This window comes from Macrobrachium rosenbergii, chromosome 8 (genome assembly GCF_040412425.1).
Source record: "Macrobrachium rosenbergii isolate ZJJX-2024 chromosome 8, ASM4041242v1, whole genome shotgun sequence".
NCBI lineage: Eukaryota > Metazoa > Arthropoda > Malacostraca > Decapoda > Palaemonidae > Macrobrachium > Macrobrachium rosenbergii.
Genome location: NC_089748.1, coordinates 72,812,758 through 72,833,400, shown reverse-complemented (window position 1 = coordinate 72,833,400; position 20,643 = coordinate 72,812,758). Strand labels below are relative to the sequence as shown.

The following is a 20,643-nucleotide window of genomic DNA, read 5'->3' as shown; positions in this document are numbered from 1 at the left end:
AGAGCTGTCAATCAGCTCAGTGGTCTGGTTAAACTTTTCTGATAATGTTGCTCAGGGTGAGTTTCAATCTTTTCTACAGCTTGATAAGGTTTATAAACAAGATATACAGTATATACAGTATAGAGCTTTTCAGTCTTGTTAATATGAGTCTTGGCATTTCATAGTGTCTCAAGTCCACAGATAACTGGATTCATATTTTTTTAACATTGCAATAAACTCACTGCTCCCTCTTTTCCTAATCTATCTTTCTTGAATATTTTATATTCTGGTAAATCAAATTCTCTCTCTTATTGGTTTGAATCCTTGATTTTGTATTTCCAGTTATTTTGGTATTCTCATTAGGCATCAAGGCTCTAAATAAGTCTGCTTTTATTTTGGGTAGCTTAAGCAATAAAAACTAACACTCAGATGAATATTTCTAAGTTCTTGGCACACCAAGTCTTCATTTGCTTTGGATTGGAAATTGTGAATAAGTTTTCAAGGTTCCCATGTTCTGATGTATTGTGGACATAGGTAGACAACACGTTATCTAGTTAGGGACCTTGGCATCGCTGATGTTAAACCTAATCAATATTTCACATTCTGGATGAAAGATTTCTCCAGCATTACTGTGGCCTGCCTCACTCAAGCATATTCTAACTTTCCTAAAGTATTGCCATTTATCTACGTATACTTTCCACTCAACTTTCAATGGATAGCAGCACTTTTTTTATTTTTCATTAACCCTTAAGGGACGGGATAAATATATATCAAGCACACCCCCAGATTGGACAAACTTTAAGGTTGGCCAATTTAAGAAAAATATACATCAATGGAAAGAGGAAGATATGTAAATGCATGTGGTATAAGAAAAAAATTCTAAAATATTTTCCCTACCTTTCAGGGGAAGTTGAAAGTGACTATTTACAACCCTGTGTGGGGCCTCTTTCACAGGACACTTGTAAAAATATGCTAATTTTACCAAGTGATGCATGTTTTTTCTAATAATTTATTTTATTTTATTAAATTATAATTACAGCTCACACAATATGGTAACAGAAAAGAACTAAAATCAGTAACAAATTTTGAGTATATTTGTTGTAAAATATTTACGAGATTTACTGAGATGGGGAGATACAGTAACTATTTGTGAGGTATACATGTTTTTTCTAATATTTCTTTGCACTTTTCTTTGCAAAAATTACAGTTATAGCTGACATATTATCATAAAAGATAAGAACTAAAACCAACAGCAATCCCTGGGTATATTTATGAGCAAATAAATAAAAAGATGTCCTGGAGCTGCAGAGGCAGCACATTCCCCCCCTGAAATCTCAAGGCATACTGATCGATGTCCCTCCCGTGCTGAGCGATTTCAGTTACCATAAAGTCATTTATGGGCCATTGATATGAACATTTTTCCTGCTAAATTCATCCAAACCGAATGGTGTGTAATATTAATACTCATGTAAGTTAGCCCATCCATCACTCAAACCCTGTTATAGATACTCATACGATGATTCCCGTCCATTAAGGGTTAATGCCCATGGCTTCAGTGAAGGGGTAATAATTCTAGGACTCCTCAATAGCATTCCTCTAAGTTACATAATTTCTAAGAGAAGCAGTCAATTTGTTCAAAATCCCAAGGAAAAATGTAATGGAAAAGTGGCACAAAGTAGTCATAAGTGGTTTCATCACATTATGAAACAAGGCCAACTGCATGGTCTAAAGATTTCTTTGATAATACAGAGGCCTCAAAAATTTCACAAAACTACTTCTTGATATTGTTGTTGATAGTAGATATATGAACAGGTTTTCAGTACACAAGATATGGCAGTTTACTGGGAAAAAAACTAGGGAACAACTTTATTTCTAAAGAGAAGCAGCCTGCTGGCTATAGTATGGCATTAAAGGGCCAGTTTATATTCATTTTGAAGGAAGTGCCATTTTAAAACCTCCATTTGCATTACTGAAAACACCCCAAGCACTTAGGAGAGCAAACAAAACTGCTTCCTTTCTCTGGTCCACAACTAAATGGTTAAAATACTTGAAAAATATCCATTAGATTTCCCAAGCCACTGAAGAGTGCATTCAGGAAAAAATCTTGGTAATGGGGCATTGGTGGTTATCAGTAGTTGTGCTGCACATCCCTCTTATATTTTTTAATACAGAAGCAACACAGTTGTATTTCATTTACTAAATATGACTATTGTTGCAGCCTTGTAACCAAAGCATAATGGCAAGGAATACAGTACAGTATAACAAAAGTTGGCAAACTTGAATCTGGGAGATGTTCCAAATAGGCTAACAATGTTGCAGAAGAACTGCCTGAAAACAGTCATCTTAAAGAGTGAATGACTGTATGGTTTTCCATGGCTTTGAACAAATGATTATTGAAAGAATTCCACTGAATATTGTTGGTTTGGCTAAGATAACGGAATTTACAGAAGCAGAAGATGATATTTGTGAAGTGGCGCTTACAAACAAGTTCATGACAATGATTTGATGCAACTACAGGAAGAAAAATTAAAGGGAAAAAGGAATACAGTATGCCATGTAAGGTCCCAAAAGTGATAATGTTTAAGAATTTGGTGTGAAACAGCTAGGAGAGCTATTTGCCTTGAATGGAAAAGTCAGTGTTAGCAGAAAAATATGACTGCATTTCTGAAAGGGATTTTAACTTTAAATCTGTAAATTTACTAAATAAACTGAGCTTTTATAAAGAATTGTACGTGAAAAATAAATTGTAACTATGTAAACAAATATCTTTTGATTTATAAACATCAGCCAAACAACTCTTGCTGAAAATCAGAAATGATGATCATCATTTTGGAAGAGGAATTTGATAAAGACTCCATGCTCTTTTCATTCCCTTTGTCATCAAAGCCATCTTCACATAACACTCCTGCCTCTCCAAGCAACCATCAGCCCATTAACCCTCTACTGTTGCCACCCTGCTTCTTCTCCAGTATGCTTGCTGCCTTCAGTGCTGTATTATGATCTTCAAGTGTAAAACTATATTACATTTATTTAGCCTATTGTAGTAATTAATAACACTGAATTACTGTACATTTTCTTACCTTATTGGTATTAGGCATGATTAGGCTGGCAAAATATTGACTTTAGGTTGTTTTCAAGTGCCATAGAACCATCAAGAATTTTGTTAATGGTAATTACTTCATTTTCAAAATGTCACCAAATGAATACTTTCAATAGTAATGAAATACCTTTGTAGGGCAGGGTAAACCTGTATAAGGACTTAGCTCTATGCAGTACTGTACAGTATACCAAATACACTATGATCATTAGTTTACAAAAGTAACTAAAACGTATCAATACTGTGATAACAACATAGTACTTTACATTATAAAGTTACATTTTATTACTTGCTTAAATTCTTGAAATACAAAATATAATTCAATATTGAACTATAAAATCTGCATCTCATATAGTTCTCAAGAGAACGTTCTGATAAAAGAAAAAAAAACTCATTACTGAGAGGTTGGTTTACGACATATGCCATCAGGATATCGCTCCTTGAAAGACTTGACAAGGTCTTCTTCAAGCAGGTTTACACCCTCCAACTGATTTCCAAGAGTTACCCTGCAAAATAAAATATACTTTTAATTTTATGTAAGATCTTCCATAAAATTTCTCCTCAAGAGCATTCACAACATCAATACAATCGATGGAAGAAACATATGTTAAGTTACAAATATTTACTCTCTCAATGGGTTTGCTGTCACAGGAGACACTGCAGGATACATTATTAATTTTTCTAATCAGACCACACAGACTTTAAGCAGCATCCTTTATGGTTCTAACTGTACCGTTTGTCATTTTCTGCTTTTCATATATTCCTTTTACTCTCTCTCCAGTTGTCTGTCCAGCTAAAAATTTTTTAAGACCAGTTTTCATACCATGTTTAAGAACAAAGCCATTTGGACTACTGCTCTCTTCAGTTATGAAAAATATTAAGATGTAATTGTTTACATATAAGTTATTTTCACAACAAACCCATTACTTATAATAAAGCCTAATTTTGCAGTCTATGATCCCAGACATCAGTCTTCTGTTTCATAAACAATAAATTACAGTCTATGATCCCAGACATCAGTCTTCTGTTTCATAAACAAAAGTAATGAACAGGAAGTTCTGTGCATAAGCTGTTTGATCACCTAAGTTGCCTATAGTTTGTGTCTGTTGAACCTCAACTGTTACTGAAATCAGAGACTTTTCCCTACAAGGACTGGCTTAATTCATTTCATTATCATTCTTTAATTTAATCTATAGCATTTCATCTCTTTCCTTTTTTGGCTTCTTTTAGCAATACTAACAATACTGTAATCCTTAAGCTTGTACTTTTCATTTTCTTTGATTGGGGGTTATGGTGCTCCTTTTGTATATGAGGTTAATCTCTGTAGGACATCTTTTGTAATAAATGTAAAACTCACATAAAACTCCTGTTAAGCTAAGTGCCTTAACTGTCAATAATGGCCTCCCAGTTCCTGCAGACTGGAACAGTATAACCATGTAAGGCCAGTATGAAGAGGGCATTTGAAAACCTCCCATGATGGCATGATTTCTTCACACACTGTGTAAAGAAGAAAAGAAAGGAAACTGAAAGAGACCAGCCATCCCATTCATTCTCACTTTCAGACCATAATCTTAGGAAAGATACAAACTGTCCTGCTAGGGGCACTGGATGAGTTAAACAACCTACTGAACAGCCACCTCCAGACCCAAGGAAAAAGTGTCCAAGGACCTGTGGGCAACGTCCCGCAGATGATGATGATGATGATGATTATTATTATTATTATTATTATTATTATTATTATTATTATTAAAGTAGTTTAACCAGACCACTGAGTTGACTATTAGCTCTCATAGGGCTGGCCCGAAGGATTTGGATGAGATGACAGGTCTGGGCTAGAAGCCTAGCACTGGGACCAAATAGGTAATTCAGCCCTTTTAACGCCAACTGGACGTATTTTACGTCGACAAAAATTGTCTGTCGGGTGATGAGTGGACGTAAAATACGTTGACTACAAAAAATTTTTTTAAATATTCGCGGAAAAATACTTATAGGCCTAGTTTGCGAAAAATTTTAAATCACGCGCCTTAAGGGATGCTGGGAGTTCACGGATCACACTGTTGTTTAGTTTACAAGCGTGACCCAGCTGCGCATGCGCAAATTTCTTTCTTTTCTCACTAGAAAGCATCAGCTAACTCTGCTGAAAATCTCAGAAATTCTTTGGTCACTTTGTCGTAATTTTTGCACCGTTTTTTATTAGCCGTTACATAAAGTTTTATGTGAAAATGTGTGCAATTTCATGTAGAATACAACAAAAAATGACTCATGGTTGTGGCTTTTATCAGTTTTGAAATATTTTCATATAAATCACGATGTGCCAAAATTTCAACGTTCGGTCAACTTTGACTTGACCGAAATGGTAGAAAAATGCAATTGTAAGCTAAAACTCTTATATTTTCTCGTAATATTCAATCATTTACCTTCATTTTGCAACAAACGAGAAGTCTCTAGCACAATATTTCAATTTATGGTGAATTTAAAAAAAAAAAAAAAAAAATTTTTTTTTACATCTGCTCTAACTCTGCTGAAAATCTCAGAAATTCTTTAGTAACTTTGTCTTAATTTTTGCACCATTTTCTATTAGCCGTTACGTAAAGTTTTATATATAAAAATGTGGGCAATTTCATGTAGAATACAACATAAAATAACTCATGGTTGTAGCTTTTATCAATTTTGACATATTTTCATATAAATCACACCAAGTGCCAAAATTTCAACCTTCGGTCAACTTTGACTCGACCGAAATGGTTGAAAAATGCAATTGTAAGCTATAGCTCTTACATTCTAGTAATATTCAATAATTTACCTTCATTTTGCAACAAACGAAAAGTCTCTAGCACAATATTTCGATTTATGGTGAATTTTTAAAAAAAACTTTTTCCTTACGTCCGCCCTAACTCTGCTGAAAATCTCAGAAATTCTTTAGTCACTTTGTCGTAATTTTTCCACCGTTTTCTATTAGCCGTTACATAAAGTTTTATATATGAAAATGTGTGCAATTTCATGTAGAATACAACAAAAAATGACTCATGGTTGTGGCTTTTATCAGTTTTGAAATATTTTCATATAAATCACGATGTGCCAAAATTTCAACCTTCGGTCAACTTTGACTCGACCGAAATGGTTGAAAAATGCAATTGTAAGCTATAGCTCTTACATTCTAGTAATATTCAATAATTTACCTTCATTTTGCAACAAACGAAAAGTCTCTAGCACAATATTTCGATTTATGGTGAATTTAAAAAAAACTTTTTTCCTTACATCCGCTCTAACTCTGCTGAAAATCTCAGAAATTCTTTAGTAACTTTGTCTTAATTTTTGCACTGTTTTCTATTAGCCGTTACATAAAGTTTTATATATGAAAATGTGGGCAATTTCATGTAGAATACAACAAAAAATAACTCATGGTTGTAGCTTTTATCAATTTTGACATATTTTCATATAAATCACGCCAAGTGCCAAAATTTCAACCTTCGGTCAACTTTGACTCGACCGAAATGGTCGAAAAATGCAATTGTAAGCTATAGCTCTTACATTCTAGTAATAGTCAATCATTTGCCTTCATTTTGCAACAAATGAGAAGTCTCTTAGCACAATATTTCGATTTATGGTGAATTTTTGAAAAAAACTTTTTCCTTTCGTCCGCGTGCACTAACTCTGCTGAAAATCTCAGAAATTCTTTAGTCACTGTCGTAATTTTTGCACCGTTTTCTATTAGCCGTTACATAAAGTTTTTATATGAAAATGTGTGCAATTTCATGTAGAATACAACAAAAAATAACTCATGGTTGTAGCTTTTATCAGTTTTGACATATTTTCATATACGATAAGTGCCAAAATTTCAATCTTTGGTCAACTTTGACTTGACCGAAATGGTAGAAAAATGCAATTGTAAGCTAAAACTCTTACATTCTAGTAATATTCAATCATTTACCTTCATTTTGCAACAAACGAGAAGTCTCTAGCACAATATTTCGATTTATGGTGAATTTTTGAAAAAACTGTTTCCTTACGTCCGCGTGCGCTAACTCTGCTGAAAATCTCAGAAATTCTTTAGTCACTTTGTCGAACTTTATGTAACGGCTAATAGAAAATGGTGCAAAAAGTTTTATATATGAAAATGTGCACAATTTCATGTAGAATACAACAAAAAATAACTCATGGTTGTAGCTTTTATCAGTTTTGAAATATTTTCATATAAATCACGGTAAGTGCCAAAATTTCAACCTTCTGTCAACTTTGACTCGACCAAAATGGTCGAAAAATGCAATTGTAAGCTGAAACTCTTACGTTCTAGTAATATTCAATCATTTACTGGAAGTCTCTAGCACAATATTTCGATTTATGGTGTATTTTTGAAAAAAACTTTTTCCTTATGTCCACGCGCTAACTTGGCCGAACATCTCAGAATTTCCTTAGTCACTTTCTTGTAAATTTTGCACCATTTTCTATTAGCCATTACATAAAGTTTTATATATGAAAATGTGTGCAATTTCATGTAGAATACAACAAAACATAACTCATAGTTGTAGCTTTTATCAGTTTTGAAATATTTTCATATAAATCACGAAAAGTGCCAAAATTTCAACCTTCGGTCAACTTTGACTTGACCGAAATGGTCGAAAAATGCAATTGTAAGCTAAAACTCTTACATTCTAGTAATAATCAATCATTTACCTTCATTTTGCAATAAACGAGAAGTCTCTAGCACAATATTTCGATTTATGATGAATTTTTGAAAAAACTTTCTTTCCGCTTCGGCGCTAACTCTCAAACCCCACCGGCATACGGGAGACACTTTTGTAAATAGTCGCTCGGCGTTTAAGGGTTAATATTCCATCTTTCTGCCATCCTCCTTTCTTTTTCATTTTGAAATTCTCCCCCATTGTTTGATAATATTATAGGTGTTCCAAATATAGCATACCACCCGTCAAAAGTGTCTTTATAATAGTTTCTGGTTTCTTGTCTTTTATCCAAAAAGCCTGACAATACCTCATTGCCATATCTACCATTACCAAGAACTTTCTCTCTTCTATCTCTCCTACATCCATTGCTACAACTTCATTAAATGTTTTACTCCAAGAAAATCCCACTACTGGTTTAGCTGGGTTTCTTTTGTATCTGTATCGTTTACATACCTCACAACTTGCGATTAAGTCTGTTAGTAACTTTGTATTTCCTCTTTTTCTTTCTCTCTCAAACCATCACTCCACTGTGCTTTTTCTGTTAGCTACCATATTTTATCTCCACTTATGTGACCAAACTGTAGATGTAACTTCATCATTGCACCTTTAATTTCCCTTAGACTCTTTCCCTTCCATCCCTCCAGTAACAATTCTTCTACTTTCCTCCTCAAAATTGGTATTCTTAAGTGGCCCTGTTTGTCTTCTCTTAACTTTACCTTCATTTCCCCTAACACTTTTATTTTAACACAAATCTCTTGTAAATTTACAGTCATACCCATTTTACTCATGGTTTTCTTACCTAATAACCATGGTACATCATCCTGCAAAATTTCTGTCTTCAAATAAGACTTTATTGAAATTTTTGTTTTTCAATATTACTGGTATTTCCATTACTCCTTTCGAATTGTATGATGGCTCACCGAAATTAAATACAGGCAGTCCCTGGTTAACAGTGGGCTCGATTAATGGCGATCCGGTTTTATGGGACTTGTCTAGCGACGAAAATCGGCAATTTTCGGCACCGAAAATCGCCGATAATTGGGTATTGGCGCTAATACATACCTAACAGAGGCGCCGATAACCAAAACTCGGCACTTTTTAGCCCTGATAAACCTGAAAATCGCCGAAACAGTGCCGGAAATCGCCAATTTTCGGTTAGTGGCGATTTTTGGTTATCATCACACCAAACCCAAGAACGGAACCCCTGCCGATAACCAAGGACTGTCTGTACTTTATTAGACTCTTTCTTAGAATCATTCATTCTCCTCAACTCTTCCTGATTCAAACCCACAACAATGCGTGCTAGTCTCAATTCCCCACAAACTGTTGACTTACATCCTATGTCTAAAATTGAATCAACCTCTTCCCAAGATTCTTCCTCTATTTTACTAACTTCTTGTATATAAACTTTTTCTTCTTCTTGTCCAGTTTCTGATTTCTTCTTCTTTTGAAAATCCTGAGGACTATCTCTAGCCCAATGCCATTCTGATTTGCATATTGCACACAGTGTTACTTTCCCTTCTCTATTTTTAGGATTTCTTCCACCTCTACCTCAATTCACTTTCCCCGATATCTTTGATTTTCCCTACCTTTCCCAAAATAAGCATAACCTTCTGATCCCAACCATTCCCCCTCCTCTTTATTCCCTAATCCCTGAAATATTCTTTTCATTATCTGTGACACTGTTTTATATTCCAACTTTCCTTGACCACAAGCTGCTAATACCATTTGTTTTTCATTTTCTGTGAGATTCACTTGTTCTAGTACATGAAAACCTTTTGCTTCCCCTTCAAGCATGCTTTTCCCTATCACTCTACTACACTCTGACTCTGCCTTTTCATACCTAATTATAAAATCTTTCACCTTTTCACTAGATTCTCTTTCTATTTTAAAATAGTTTTTCATTTTACTGTAATTTTCCATTAATGTTATCTTTTAGATACACTTCATCTAGTTTGGATAGGATTATATTTGAACCCTCTATATCCTTAAGTTCATCTCTATCTGTTCCTTCTGCTACTTCTAAAGCTTTTCCTGTTAAGCTCATTTTTAACTCTATCCCCGGATATTTCACTCCTCCACACACCACAAGCCAATCTTCTACTTGTCCCCTCCATCCTTTATAATTGCCCTGTGTCCCACTAAATCTCAGACAGTCTCTTCTCCATTTCATCTCCTAAAGTTTACCGTCGGATCCGTCCATTTTTAACCAACCACGCTCTGCTACCACTTAAAAGTTTTTCTAGCCTAACCTGTCCAAAAATGTTACAATTATGCAATCCACCCACCTGTTCACGTTCTTATTTTATAATATAATCCAGCATACAACTACAAAAACCCCAAAACAGGCTTACAACCCAAAATTAACAACCTAACCATCAGAAGTTAAGTATATCTTAGTTTAACCAGACCACTGTAACAGCTCTCCTAGGGCTGGCCCGAAGGATTAGATATATTTTGCGTGGCTAAGAACCAATTGGTTACCTAACAACGGGACCTACAGCTTAAAGGTCCCATTGCTAGGTAACCAATTGGTTCTTAGCCACAAAATAAATCTAATCGCAGAAAGCCATAAATAAGAGAGCTGTTACAGTGGTCTGGTTAAACTAAGATATATTTAACTTAACTTCTGATGGTTAGGTTACAATTTTTGGGTTAGAAAAAGTTTGTTTTGGGGTTTTTGTAGTTGTATGCTGGATTATATTATAAAATAAGAACATGAACAGGTGGGTGGATTGTATAATTGTAGCATTTTTGGACGGGTTAGGCTAGAAAAACTTTTAAGTGGTAGCAGAGCGTGGTTGGTTAAAAATGGACAGAGAGCTCTCTCTACTGCACCACACTCTTTTCAACACTCCGCCTACATTTGTTTACCTTTCACTCCCTCCCGCCACTTGTTGTCCTATGATGTCACTTCCTATGATGTCACAGCAAGAGCAGATAATTTTAAACATAAAGATTGCTTTGCTATAAAAACATCTTATAAAATTAAACATTTTGTAATGCCCATACCATTTTACTAATGTAGAAAATAAAAATAAAATAATAATGATTAACCTTCTAAAACTAACGTATAATCATAGCAGACTTAGAGACGGCTTGATGAACCAACCGATCATTATTATCAGTTCGCCGTCTATCTATGGCCATAATCATAGCAGACTTAGACACAGCTTGATGAACCAACCGATCATTATTATCGGCTCGCCGTCTATCTACAGCCAAGTCCAACTGATCCTTAGGGAAAATACGAGTGTTGAGGATGTCACCCTTTCTCAGGGCTAACACAGAATCCTAACTAATGAATCTTGATACCTTGGCAAGTGCGGTGTCCATTCTCTAGAGCAAAATATTCACCCAAATATTTGCAGTCAAATGAGCCAAATACGAAATGACTTTACTGCCTGACTGCAGAAGCCTAAAGTAAGAATCATTATCTTCAGAATCACCAAGAGCAGAGGACGAAATCTTAGCCACCGCTGTCGACCACAAGTCTAACCAAGAAATTGCTTGGAAGGCAGAAGAGGCAGACAACTCCAAAGAGACAGCTTCCTGAGAGGTAAAGGAAGGACCTTCCGCCCGAATCTGGTCTAGGGAAACTCCCGGAGCTAATCAAGCCACATCTGCATCCAGCTGTCGAGGTAGAAGTGCAGCATTAGGTGTAGTGTAGAAATGCCTATGCCGAGGGAGAGGAGTACGAAGAAGCTTGAAAGTTCTGCTAGGACGCAAGGAATTGTCCCGTCCAGAGTTGAGAGAATTTACATGACTAAGGATATAATCTGCATGCTTAAAACAAGGCAGCCCAATAGAAGCCTTAGATTCTTTCCTCGGTCCAAAGAGAGCTATTCCTGTGGGAAAATCTAAGGAACCTGTCACGTCCTCTTGCAAAAGATTGTTATATTCAGAGATTAACCCAACCACCTCTCCGTACGTAGTAAAAACTCCTTGTTCTCTAAGTCTTCCACCTCCTGTCCCTGGGAGTCCCTACCTGATCTGTTGATGAACTCAGAAGAATCCAAAATATTCTTGGCTAAGACTAAAGTGTAGGCCCTTTCCAGACCTAAAACCTTTCTTGGAGAATAAACACCTGCATATGTCAAGGGGAAACTATCTTGAGTCGCATTCCTCTTGATAGAATGGGAGACCGACATACCACGCAAAAACTTGTGGAAGGACATGGGGCGATGTACGGATGTGAGGGTGTAACTGAACGATTGTAAGCCACTGACCTGGTAAGATGAACATCATCAGCTCTGGAGGAATGAGAATGAGGAGACAGATGAGAACCCATGCGTGGACGTGTAGGGCTGACACTGTGCTCCTTACCAGTAGACTGTAAAGGAACTGGAGTAGGAGCACATTACAGTAAACCCCCCGTTTTCACGTTCTCATGATTCGCGGACTCACGCATTCATGGGTTTCTCTGTGGAACATAACTAGCCATTATTCGCAGAAAATTCACCCATTCGCTGTATTTTTCACTGAGAAATATTCACTAATTACTGTATTTTCATATAATTTTCATGAATAAATGCACTTTTTGTGATAAAACTATTAAAATACTTGGCTATAAGCATTTTTACAGGGTTTTTCTTGTGTTTAAACTATCAAAATGGGCAGTTCTAAGTGGTTTTTAGAGGGGTTTTAAGTATTCGCGGATTTTAGCTATTCGTGGGGTGTGGTACGCATCCCCCGCGAATACGGGGGGTTCATTGTACAACTGGTTGCTGGTACTTAAGGTGCAGTGGTAATTACTGCCTTTTCAGAGATTTCTTTGCTTCAGCATTGTCTGTCTCCACGGGGATAGTTGATCAGCCACTGCTAAGATTTCATCCCATCAGAATGACATATCAGATGTCATATAATCCTTGAAGACAGAAGGGGGCTAAATCCTCAGGCACATCCTCCAAAGGCTTGTATAACCAATGCTCCTATTTTGTATTAAGTGCTGCAAATATGCAGCTCTTCAATTTCTCCATTCTTGATGGGACAGCTTTGATGAAGTCAACATTAAATGAGGCTGTGAAAGACTTTGACATTGCAAATTCGCTCCCTTTCATCAAATACATTTAAATGTTTCCTTACTGCTAAAAAGCAACTTATTCTGAAGTCAATCCTCACAAGCACCACGTATGAATTCAGGTGTGCAAACTGGACCCCTACCTGCACAATACAAGGTTGAGGCTTTACTTAATATAAACTACCAGTGCATCTTCACTTTGCCATTACTTAAAAAATTCACAATATCAAGATACCAAAATGGCCAGACCAGGTATGAATTGTTGCTGGTGCTAATACAAACAAGTCTCTCCACAGATTATTACACTGACTCTAAAGCAAATTGACAATAGCCTTACCATGGTAAAAATTATAATAATAAAAATATACAAAGACTACATTAACCAAGAATACAGGAACACAAATTAGTGAAGTTTAAGTGGAAAACAATATGCTCAACTACATTAACCAAACATACAGGAACACAAACCAGTAAAGTTAAAAGGAAAACAATTTACTACAATGCATTAGCCAAAAATACAGGAACACAAACCAGTGAAGTTTAAATGGAAAACTTGATCATGCAGTGCATACAACTGCAGGGAAACTGTTGATGGCATTTATAAATTGATGGGGTTATGTTAAAACCAATACGAGATGTATAACTGTGCTTAATGCATAAAGAGAAAAAGGCACTCTTGATGATTTTCTGTGGCTTAAGTCTAGCTTTTGGCTACAAGTCTTAGCAATGTGTACATGAGAGAAAGAAAAATGGTTTAGTATGTACGTGTTAAATACATAATGTATAATACAACTAAAAACAAACAGTAAAATACAAAGTGCACTATCTTGATTTTGTAAAAAAGCTGAAGATAAAAGATGAGATGTAAGAATGTTTTACAGGCATGCAAGGCACATAGAGATATTTCACTTTACTGCTGTCTATAAAGTTACTGTTCATGTACTGTTCATGGTAGAGTAGTGATTTTAGTGTCACTTGGAAGCTGAACAGTTGTACTACAGAAGAGCAAAAATTACAAATTGAAGTCGGCCATATACAGATATTTTAAACTGTAGCATATGAATAAAAGTGAAAATAAATTTATTTTGCTTTGTGGAGTGGAAACTGCTGTAGAGTAGCTTATACTGCTATTTATGCCAGCTACTGCCCAGTAAATCACCAGTAAAAGCTGGCTCAACCTAGTGTGTTTCTGGTAAAACCACCTTGGAATATCTGGGTGCAGCAGTCAAATCCAAGATGAAGCATGCCGGGGTGGGAGTACTGAGCGTACTCAGTGAGACCTGTGCCAGTCTGCCCAACAGCAGACAGGTCACCCATGGGTAATCAAACACTTTACCTCCCAAAGACTGGGGAAAAGGGCACAATGTGGTCCTTTCAATTTCCCCTCCTCCCTCCCTTTCTTATAATGTGTTCATTGTGACACTGGAAAGATAACATGGAATGACTCATTTTTTTTAAAGCTTCTAATTCATACCTTTTCTTTTTGTAGTTTTTTTGCATTTTTTTTTTCATCAATCATTAAGTCGTAAACTTAAAAAAATCTAGTTCCCAGTTGTTTCGACTGAACTTGTAAGTTACACAACTAAAAATTCATCTATTCTTCAATATACTGGTCCTTGGGATGGATTACCCAGGTATTAGTATTAAGCCAAAGTTATCTTTTATATCTACCTACTGATATTTGCTTTCTGTTTCTTACATTTGGTTTTAATTTTTTCACTTTCCTGTCTATCTTCTCCTTTTCTAGCACTTTTATCCATATCCTAAAGTTCATTCTTCTAGATTTTAATTTATCATGATCAGCTACTTATGCAGTAAAGGAACTCTGCTACATTCTTTGAACTTAAATGTTTTAATTTTGTTTTATCTTACATTAGTATACTGTATACTCATACATGTAAATATATGTTCTAAAACTTATTACAAATTTTTCTCTCTCCAGAAAACTTCTTACCAGTTAGGTTGTACGTTGTGAGGTCTGCCAAACAATTCCAGTTTCCGGGTTCCCGGAGAAAGACGTTCAATAATACCATAAATCTCATCAGGCTTATGACTAGTGGCTCGTACTTCCGCCACAATAACATCTCCATCTAAGCCTCTGTTGACTTTAGGATTGCCCTTCATCCCTACCTGTAATGAACAATTGGAATTCATGAAATATCCTGTTGGATAATATTAAATTTAATCTATAATTACTCTATGCAAAAAGTAGCAGTAACATTAGCTATAATACCCACAAAATAAAAAATCTACTGATATATTACATAGTATAAACACGAGTCGGAAAAATGTCTTGCATTATAAGAATCAATTTAATATATAATTAATCTATGCAAAACCCTGCAACAAAGTTCATTTTATTAGTCAAGCATCAGCCCAAAATGCTACGAGCCCAAAGGCTACAATACAGAAAGCAGCAAACTAAAAAAAAACTGAAATGCAGAATAAACTGTAAAGGAGAAAAAAGAAACTATGCTGTGAGATTCACTGGCATAACTTCTTGGCAACTGTGTGTTACTGAACCTCTCTGAACAGGGAAGCCTTGGAACAACTAAAGATCTATTACAAATCAGTGGATGGCAGAGTTAAGGAAACTGAATACAAGGGATGATCAGGATTATGACATTTTAATACTGTAGTATGCTCATTGAGGTAACTGAACATAAGTGCCAGAAGTTGATACTATAATCTCAGATAACAAATTTGAAGGGAAATTTCTGTCCAAACAATTTATAATGCAGGGCAGCTGCTAGAGATTAATATTCAAAACACGGCAATACAAAATTTTAGTAGGATAGACAAGTCTCTAAAAATCTTGAAAGACTTTCTCAGTAAAATATCCTGAATTTATTTGTGCAACTGAAAAGGAAAAAGACTTGATATGTATTATAAAAAGTGAATTTACAATTGAGGATGACACAGAATTTTAAGTTGCATGTACCTGAAGAAATACTGTCAATGGAAAGATCTCAATGCGGCAGTACTATAGCCTAGACCTCCTAATAATCATACTCTGAATTTTGTTAGATTTCAGCAACAAGCCTGTTTTCAAAGCCAAACCACAGAGTGTGTGTGTGTGTGTGTGTTGTTATAACTCAAGAGGAACACCAGAGTCTACATCCCTGTAGTCACTATACTGCCCATCAACTACTCTAAAATAACTAAGTTAAAAATTCAATAATAATACTGTGTAAAGTTAAAAATTCAATAATAATAATGTACAAAGAAATGCTCCCCTAACCCCTATCCATGTGTGAAAACAATGGCCTCTTGATTAACTAAACAAGCAGCACTAAAGTAAAAGCTAATTGTACAGTCACGTTTGTTAGTGACGGTACCGAGTGCTTTTGTTATCGTTCACAAGTGAAAAGAATTTTTATTTTTTTAAAAGCTTATTTTGAATTATAAGAGTAAAACAATACATATATCAATAATATATCTAATATAAAATGTAAAAAAAATCTTCACTGCTAAAAACTTCACCATTTTCGATATTATACCGACATAAAACGAAACATTCTGTAAGGTGAACAATAAAATGAGGGCTGACAACCACATGCACTCTCCCAAAACAATAAAACCACGAGAAAATTCGCCTCCCTGGCTCCGAAAGGTTGGCATCCCTGAAAAGCTGCGTAAACAGTGCTGCAACTTGTCAGGTGACATACAGTGGCATTCAGTGTTTAGCCTATTTCACGCTTACCCGATGCTGGGATATTGGAGCATCTTGGGCAACATCAAAAAAATTCTTGAGCCGAAGCTCAGGAAACCTCATTAGTTATATGAAGAGTCATAATAGAAATGCATAGAAATAATATCCTCCCCATAGAAATTAGCCGTAAATTAAGTATAAGTTGGACAACAGTATTCAGGTGGATCAAACATTTCAACGAAGGGGAGAACCTCAAGAATCGGCCTAGAAAAGGACGACCCCAATGCACTACTCGAGAGCAGGATGACCAGATCATTGCTAAATTCACCTCACAGCCTATAACAACTGCTGTGAAAGTGAAAAAAGAACTAGGTCTTCAAATCTCTAGTGTTATGGTGAGAAGGCAATTGCACAACCAAGGAATTCATCATCGAAGTCCGGCTGTCAAACCCTCTGTCTCATAATCACCAACAGCAATGAATAGCTTTCGTTCTTCAGTATCTACTGTTTGAATCAGGATTCTGGGATAACGTTATATGATGAGATGAGAAGACTTTTGCTAGCGATGATCATGGTATACTCCACTGCTGGCGACCTAATAACACAAGGTAAGTAATTAATACTGCTAGTTTTCATGTAGGCTTAGGCCTATGTGTAACATGAACTTTCTTCACTACACTGATTAAATACCTGCAAGCTCGTTAAAATATAACGTTTCTTTTTGCTTTCAAGGGTAATAATTTAAGCCTATTGGAATTCCAATGAATTACCTATCGAGGGTTAGAAAACATTCTTAACCCTTAAACGCCTATTGGACGTATCATACGTCGACTAAAATTGTCTGTTTCATCATTAGTAGATGTACCATACGTCGACTACAAAAAATTTCAACCTTCGGTCCTTTGACTCGACCGAAATGGTCGAAAAACGCAATTGTAAGCTAAAACTCTTACATTCTAGTAATATTCAATCATGTACCTTCATTTTGCAACAAATTAGAAGTCTCTAGCACAATATTTCGATTTATGGTTAATTTTGAAAAAACTTTTTCTTACGGGTGTGTAACTCAGCGAAAAATTTCATAAATTCTTGAATTATTTTGTCGTAATTTTTGCACTGTTCTATATTAGCCGTTTCATAAAGTTTTATATATGAAAATGTGCACAATTTCATGTACAATACAGCAAAATACAACCCATGGTTGTAGCTTTTATCAGTTTGGAAATATTTTCATATAAACCAAGATAACTGCCAAAATTTCAACCTTCGGTCAACTTTGACTCGACCGAAATGGTCAAAAAACGCAATTTTAAGCTAAAACGCTTACGATCTAGTAATATTCAATCATTTACCTTCATTTTGCAACCAATTGGAAGTCTCTAGCACAATATTTCGATTTATGGTGAATTTTTGAAAAAACTTTTCCTTACGTCTGCGCCAGAAATTCTTTCAGTCACGTTGTCGTAATGTTTGCACTGTTTTATATTAGTCGTTACATAAAGTTTTATATATGGAAAGTGCAATTTCATGTAGAATACAACAGAAAATAACTCATGGTTGTAGCTTTTATCAGTTTTGAAATATTTTCATATAAATCACGATAACTGCCAAAATTTCAAGGACTCAACTTTTCGACGAAATGGTCAAAAAACGCAATTATAAGCTAAAACTCTTACATTCTAGTAATATTCAATCATGTACCTTCATTATGCAACAAACTGGAAGTCTGTAGCACAATATTTCAATTTATGGTGAATTTCTGAAAAAAAAAAAAAAAAAAAAAAATTTTCCTTATGTTTGTGGTAAGCGAACATCTCAGAAATTCTTTTCGTCATGTTATCGTAATGTTTGCATCGTTTACATTAGTCGTTACATAAACTTTTATATATGAAAATGCGCAATTTCATGTAGAATACAACAGAAAATAGCTCATGGTTGTAGCTTTTATCAGTTTTGAAATATTTTCACATAAATCACGATGACTGCCAAAATTTCAACCTTCAGGTCAACTTTAACTCGACGAAATGGTAAAAAAACGCAATTGTAAGCTAAAACTCTTACATTCTAGTAATATTCAATCGTTTAACTTCATTTTGCAATAAATTGGAAGTCTCTAGCACAATATTTGAGATTTATGGTGAATTTTAAAAAAACATTTTCCTTACGCCCTCGCGTAACTTTCGGCATCAACATCTCAGAAATTCTTTCATCTCGTTGTCGTAATAGGCACCGCTTTATATTAGTCGTTACATAAAAGTTTTATATATGAAATTGTGCAATTTCATGTACAATACAACAAAAAATAACTCATGGTTGTAGCTTTTATCAGTTTTGAAATATTTCCATATAAATCACGATAAATAGAAAAAATTAGACTTTTGTATCTTAACTTCGAAAATGGCACTTAAAACTTCAATTGTAAGCTAAAACACTTACAGTTTAGTAATATTTAATCAATTAGCTTAATTTTTCAACAAACGGGAAGTCTCTAGCACAATATTTCGATTTATGGTGAATTTTTGAACAAAACATTTTTTTACGTCTGCGCGTTACGGATTCATGCATCATTTTGTGATAATATTTTCTCTGTGTTGCTTTGATCGTTTTAAAATTTGTTATATACCAAAATCATCGCAATTTAATGTACAATACAACTAAAAAATTAACTCATTAGCTTTAAGTCCGTTTTGCTTAGTCAGCGATTTGTATACAATTATATATGCAGTTTTTTTTTTCACTCATATATTCCAATACAGTATTTATATATGATGATATTTTTTCATTTCTGATGGTTGCATACTAAACTTCAGGCAATGACAAAAAAATGAGCCAAAAATGAACTCTTAATCTTAAAAACTAAGCGTGCTGTGATTTTTGAAAATACTTTTTGCATTGTTAACTCACGAACGCTGCAGCATACGGGAGACGTTTTTTTGTAAATAGGGCTTAGACAAAGGTTAATATCAATGTAAATTCCTTGTTGCCGAATTTTATGAATGTTGGTGATATTCAGCGCTGATATTTTCGTTTACTTGCAATAACATTTTTTTTGTATTCAATTTCTAGGTTCAATAAAGAAAATATTTAACGGCTGCGGCGAAGTAGAAGAATTTCAGCAGGATTATGGGCAAGGACGGCTGCATGTGGCCCAGGGTAGCTGATTCCCATTGACAAGTGTTTAACCGGACAATAATATGTAGAAATTCTTGGTGAAATCCTGATCCCATTGGTGAGGAAACTTCTACTACCAGATCATTTGCCAGTCTACCTTGTAATGGACAACTCTTCTGTTCATAACTATAAAATGGTCAGTGAATTGTTTGCTGAACAGGACAATGCCATATGTATAGACTGGCCTGCGAAATCTCCTGACCTCAATCCTACTGAAAATCTTTGGGGACAAATGGTAAAGGAATGGGATACTGGGGCAATAAAAACCAAACCTGCGCTGATCAAACACTGCCTGTCAGTGTGGGAATCATTAATACCGAAAAGAGGGATGAATAATTATTTTCAAAAGCTAGTAGATTCAATCACAAATAGGCTAAGAGCTGTGATTGACAATGATGGAGGTCATACTAAATATTAGACACTACTGTATACATTATCTGAATAATAAGTTAAATTGTAGCATATAACATATATTTATGTTATAGACTACAACTTAACTCATTATTCAGATAATGTATAGTGTCATCTTAAAAAAAAAAAGGAAATTTATTTACTGTTATACCAAAGAATATTAATTTATATTACATCAAAGAAATACTGTATATATTTACTATTACTTTTTATTCACTATCATAATGTGTAAGACACTGAAGGAAAATTAAATTATTTGATGAACTGTTGTTAACTGTGAGAAAGAGAGACTATTTTTTTATGCTCCATATTTCCATTTTGTTCTTACAGGAGTGAACTGATTACAGGCAGTCCCCGGTTTACGAAGGGTCTAGCTTATAACATTCCGAGGCTATGACGCTTTTCAAATATATTCATCAGAAATTATTTCCTGGTTTACGACGCATGTTCCAGGGTTACGATGCCGATACGACAGAAGAAATATGGCTCCAAAATGGCAGAATAATAATAATTGGGAGGTTTGTTTGATGAAAAACTAAATAAAAATGCAGTTTACATAATTTTCAATGCACCAAAAGCATTAAAAAGGGATTTTGTCAAAGGAAAATCTATTTCTGAGGGAGGCCCTGTG

General features: G+C 35.0%; 1 protein-coding gene across 2 annotated transcripts in view; it reads right to left on the bottom strand.

Moving 5' to 3' along the window:
• Positions 1 to 955: 955 nt before the first annotated feature.
• Positions 956 to 20,643, bottom strand: part of Mettl3 (methyltransferase like 3) — a 252,746-nt gene continuing 233,058 nt past the window's right edge. For both annotated transcript variants that reach the window (XM_067108002.1, XM_067108003.1), the window contains exons 10-11: positions 14,733 to 14,908; positions 956 to 3,582 (exon numbers count right to left, since the gene is read on the bottom strand). In XM_067108002.1, coding sequence (XP_066964103.1) covers positions 3,471 to 3,582; positions 14,733 to 14,908 — 288 coding nt within the window. In that variant the 3' untranslated portion in view covers positions 956 to 3,470. The remainder of the gene's footprint in view (positions 3,583 to 14,732; positions 14,909 to 20,643) is intronic.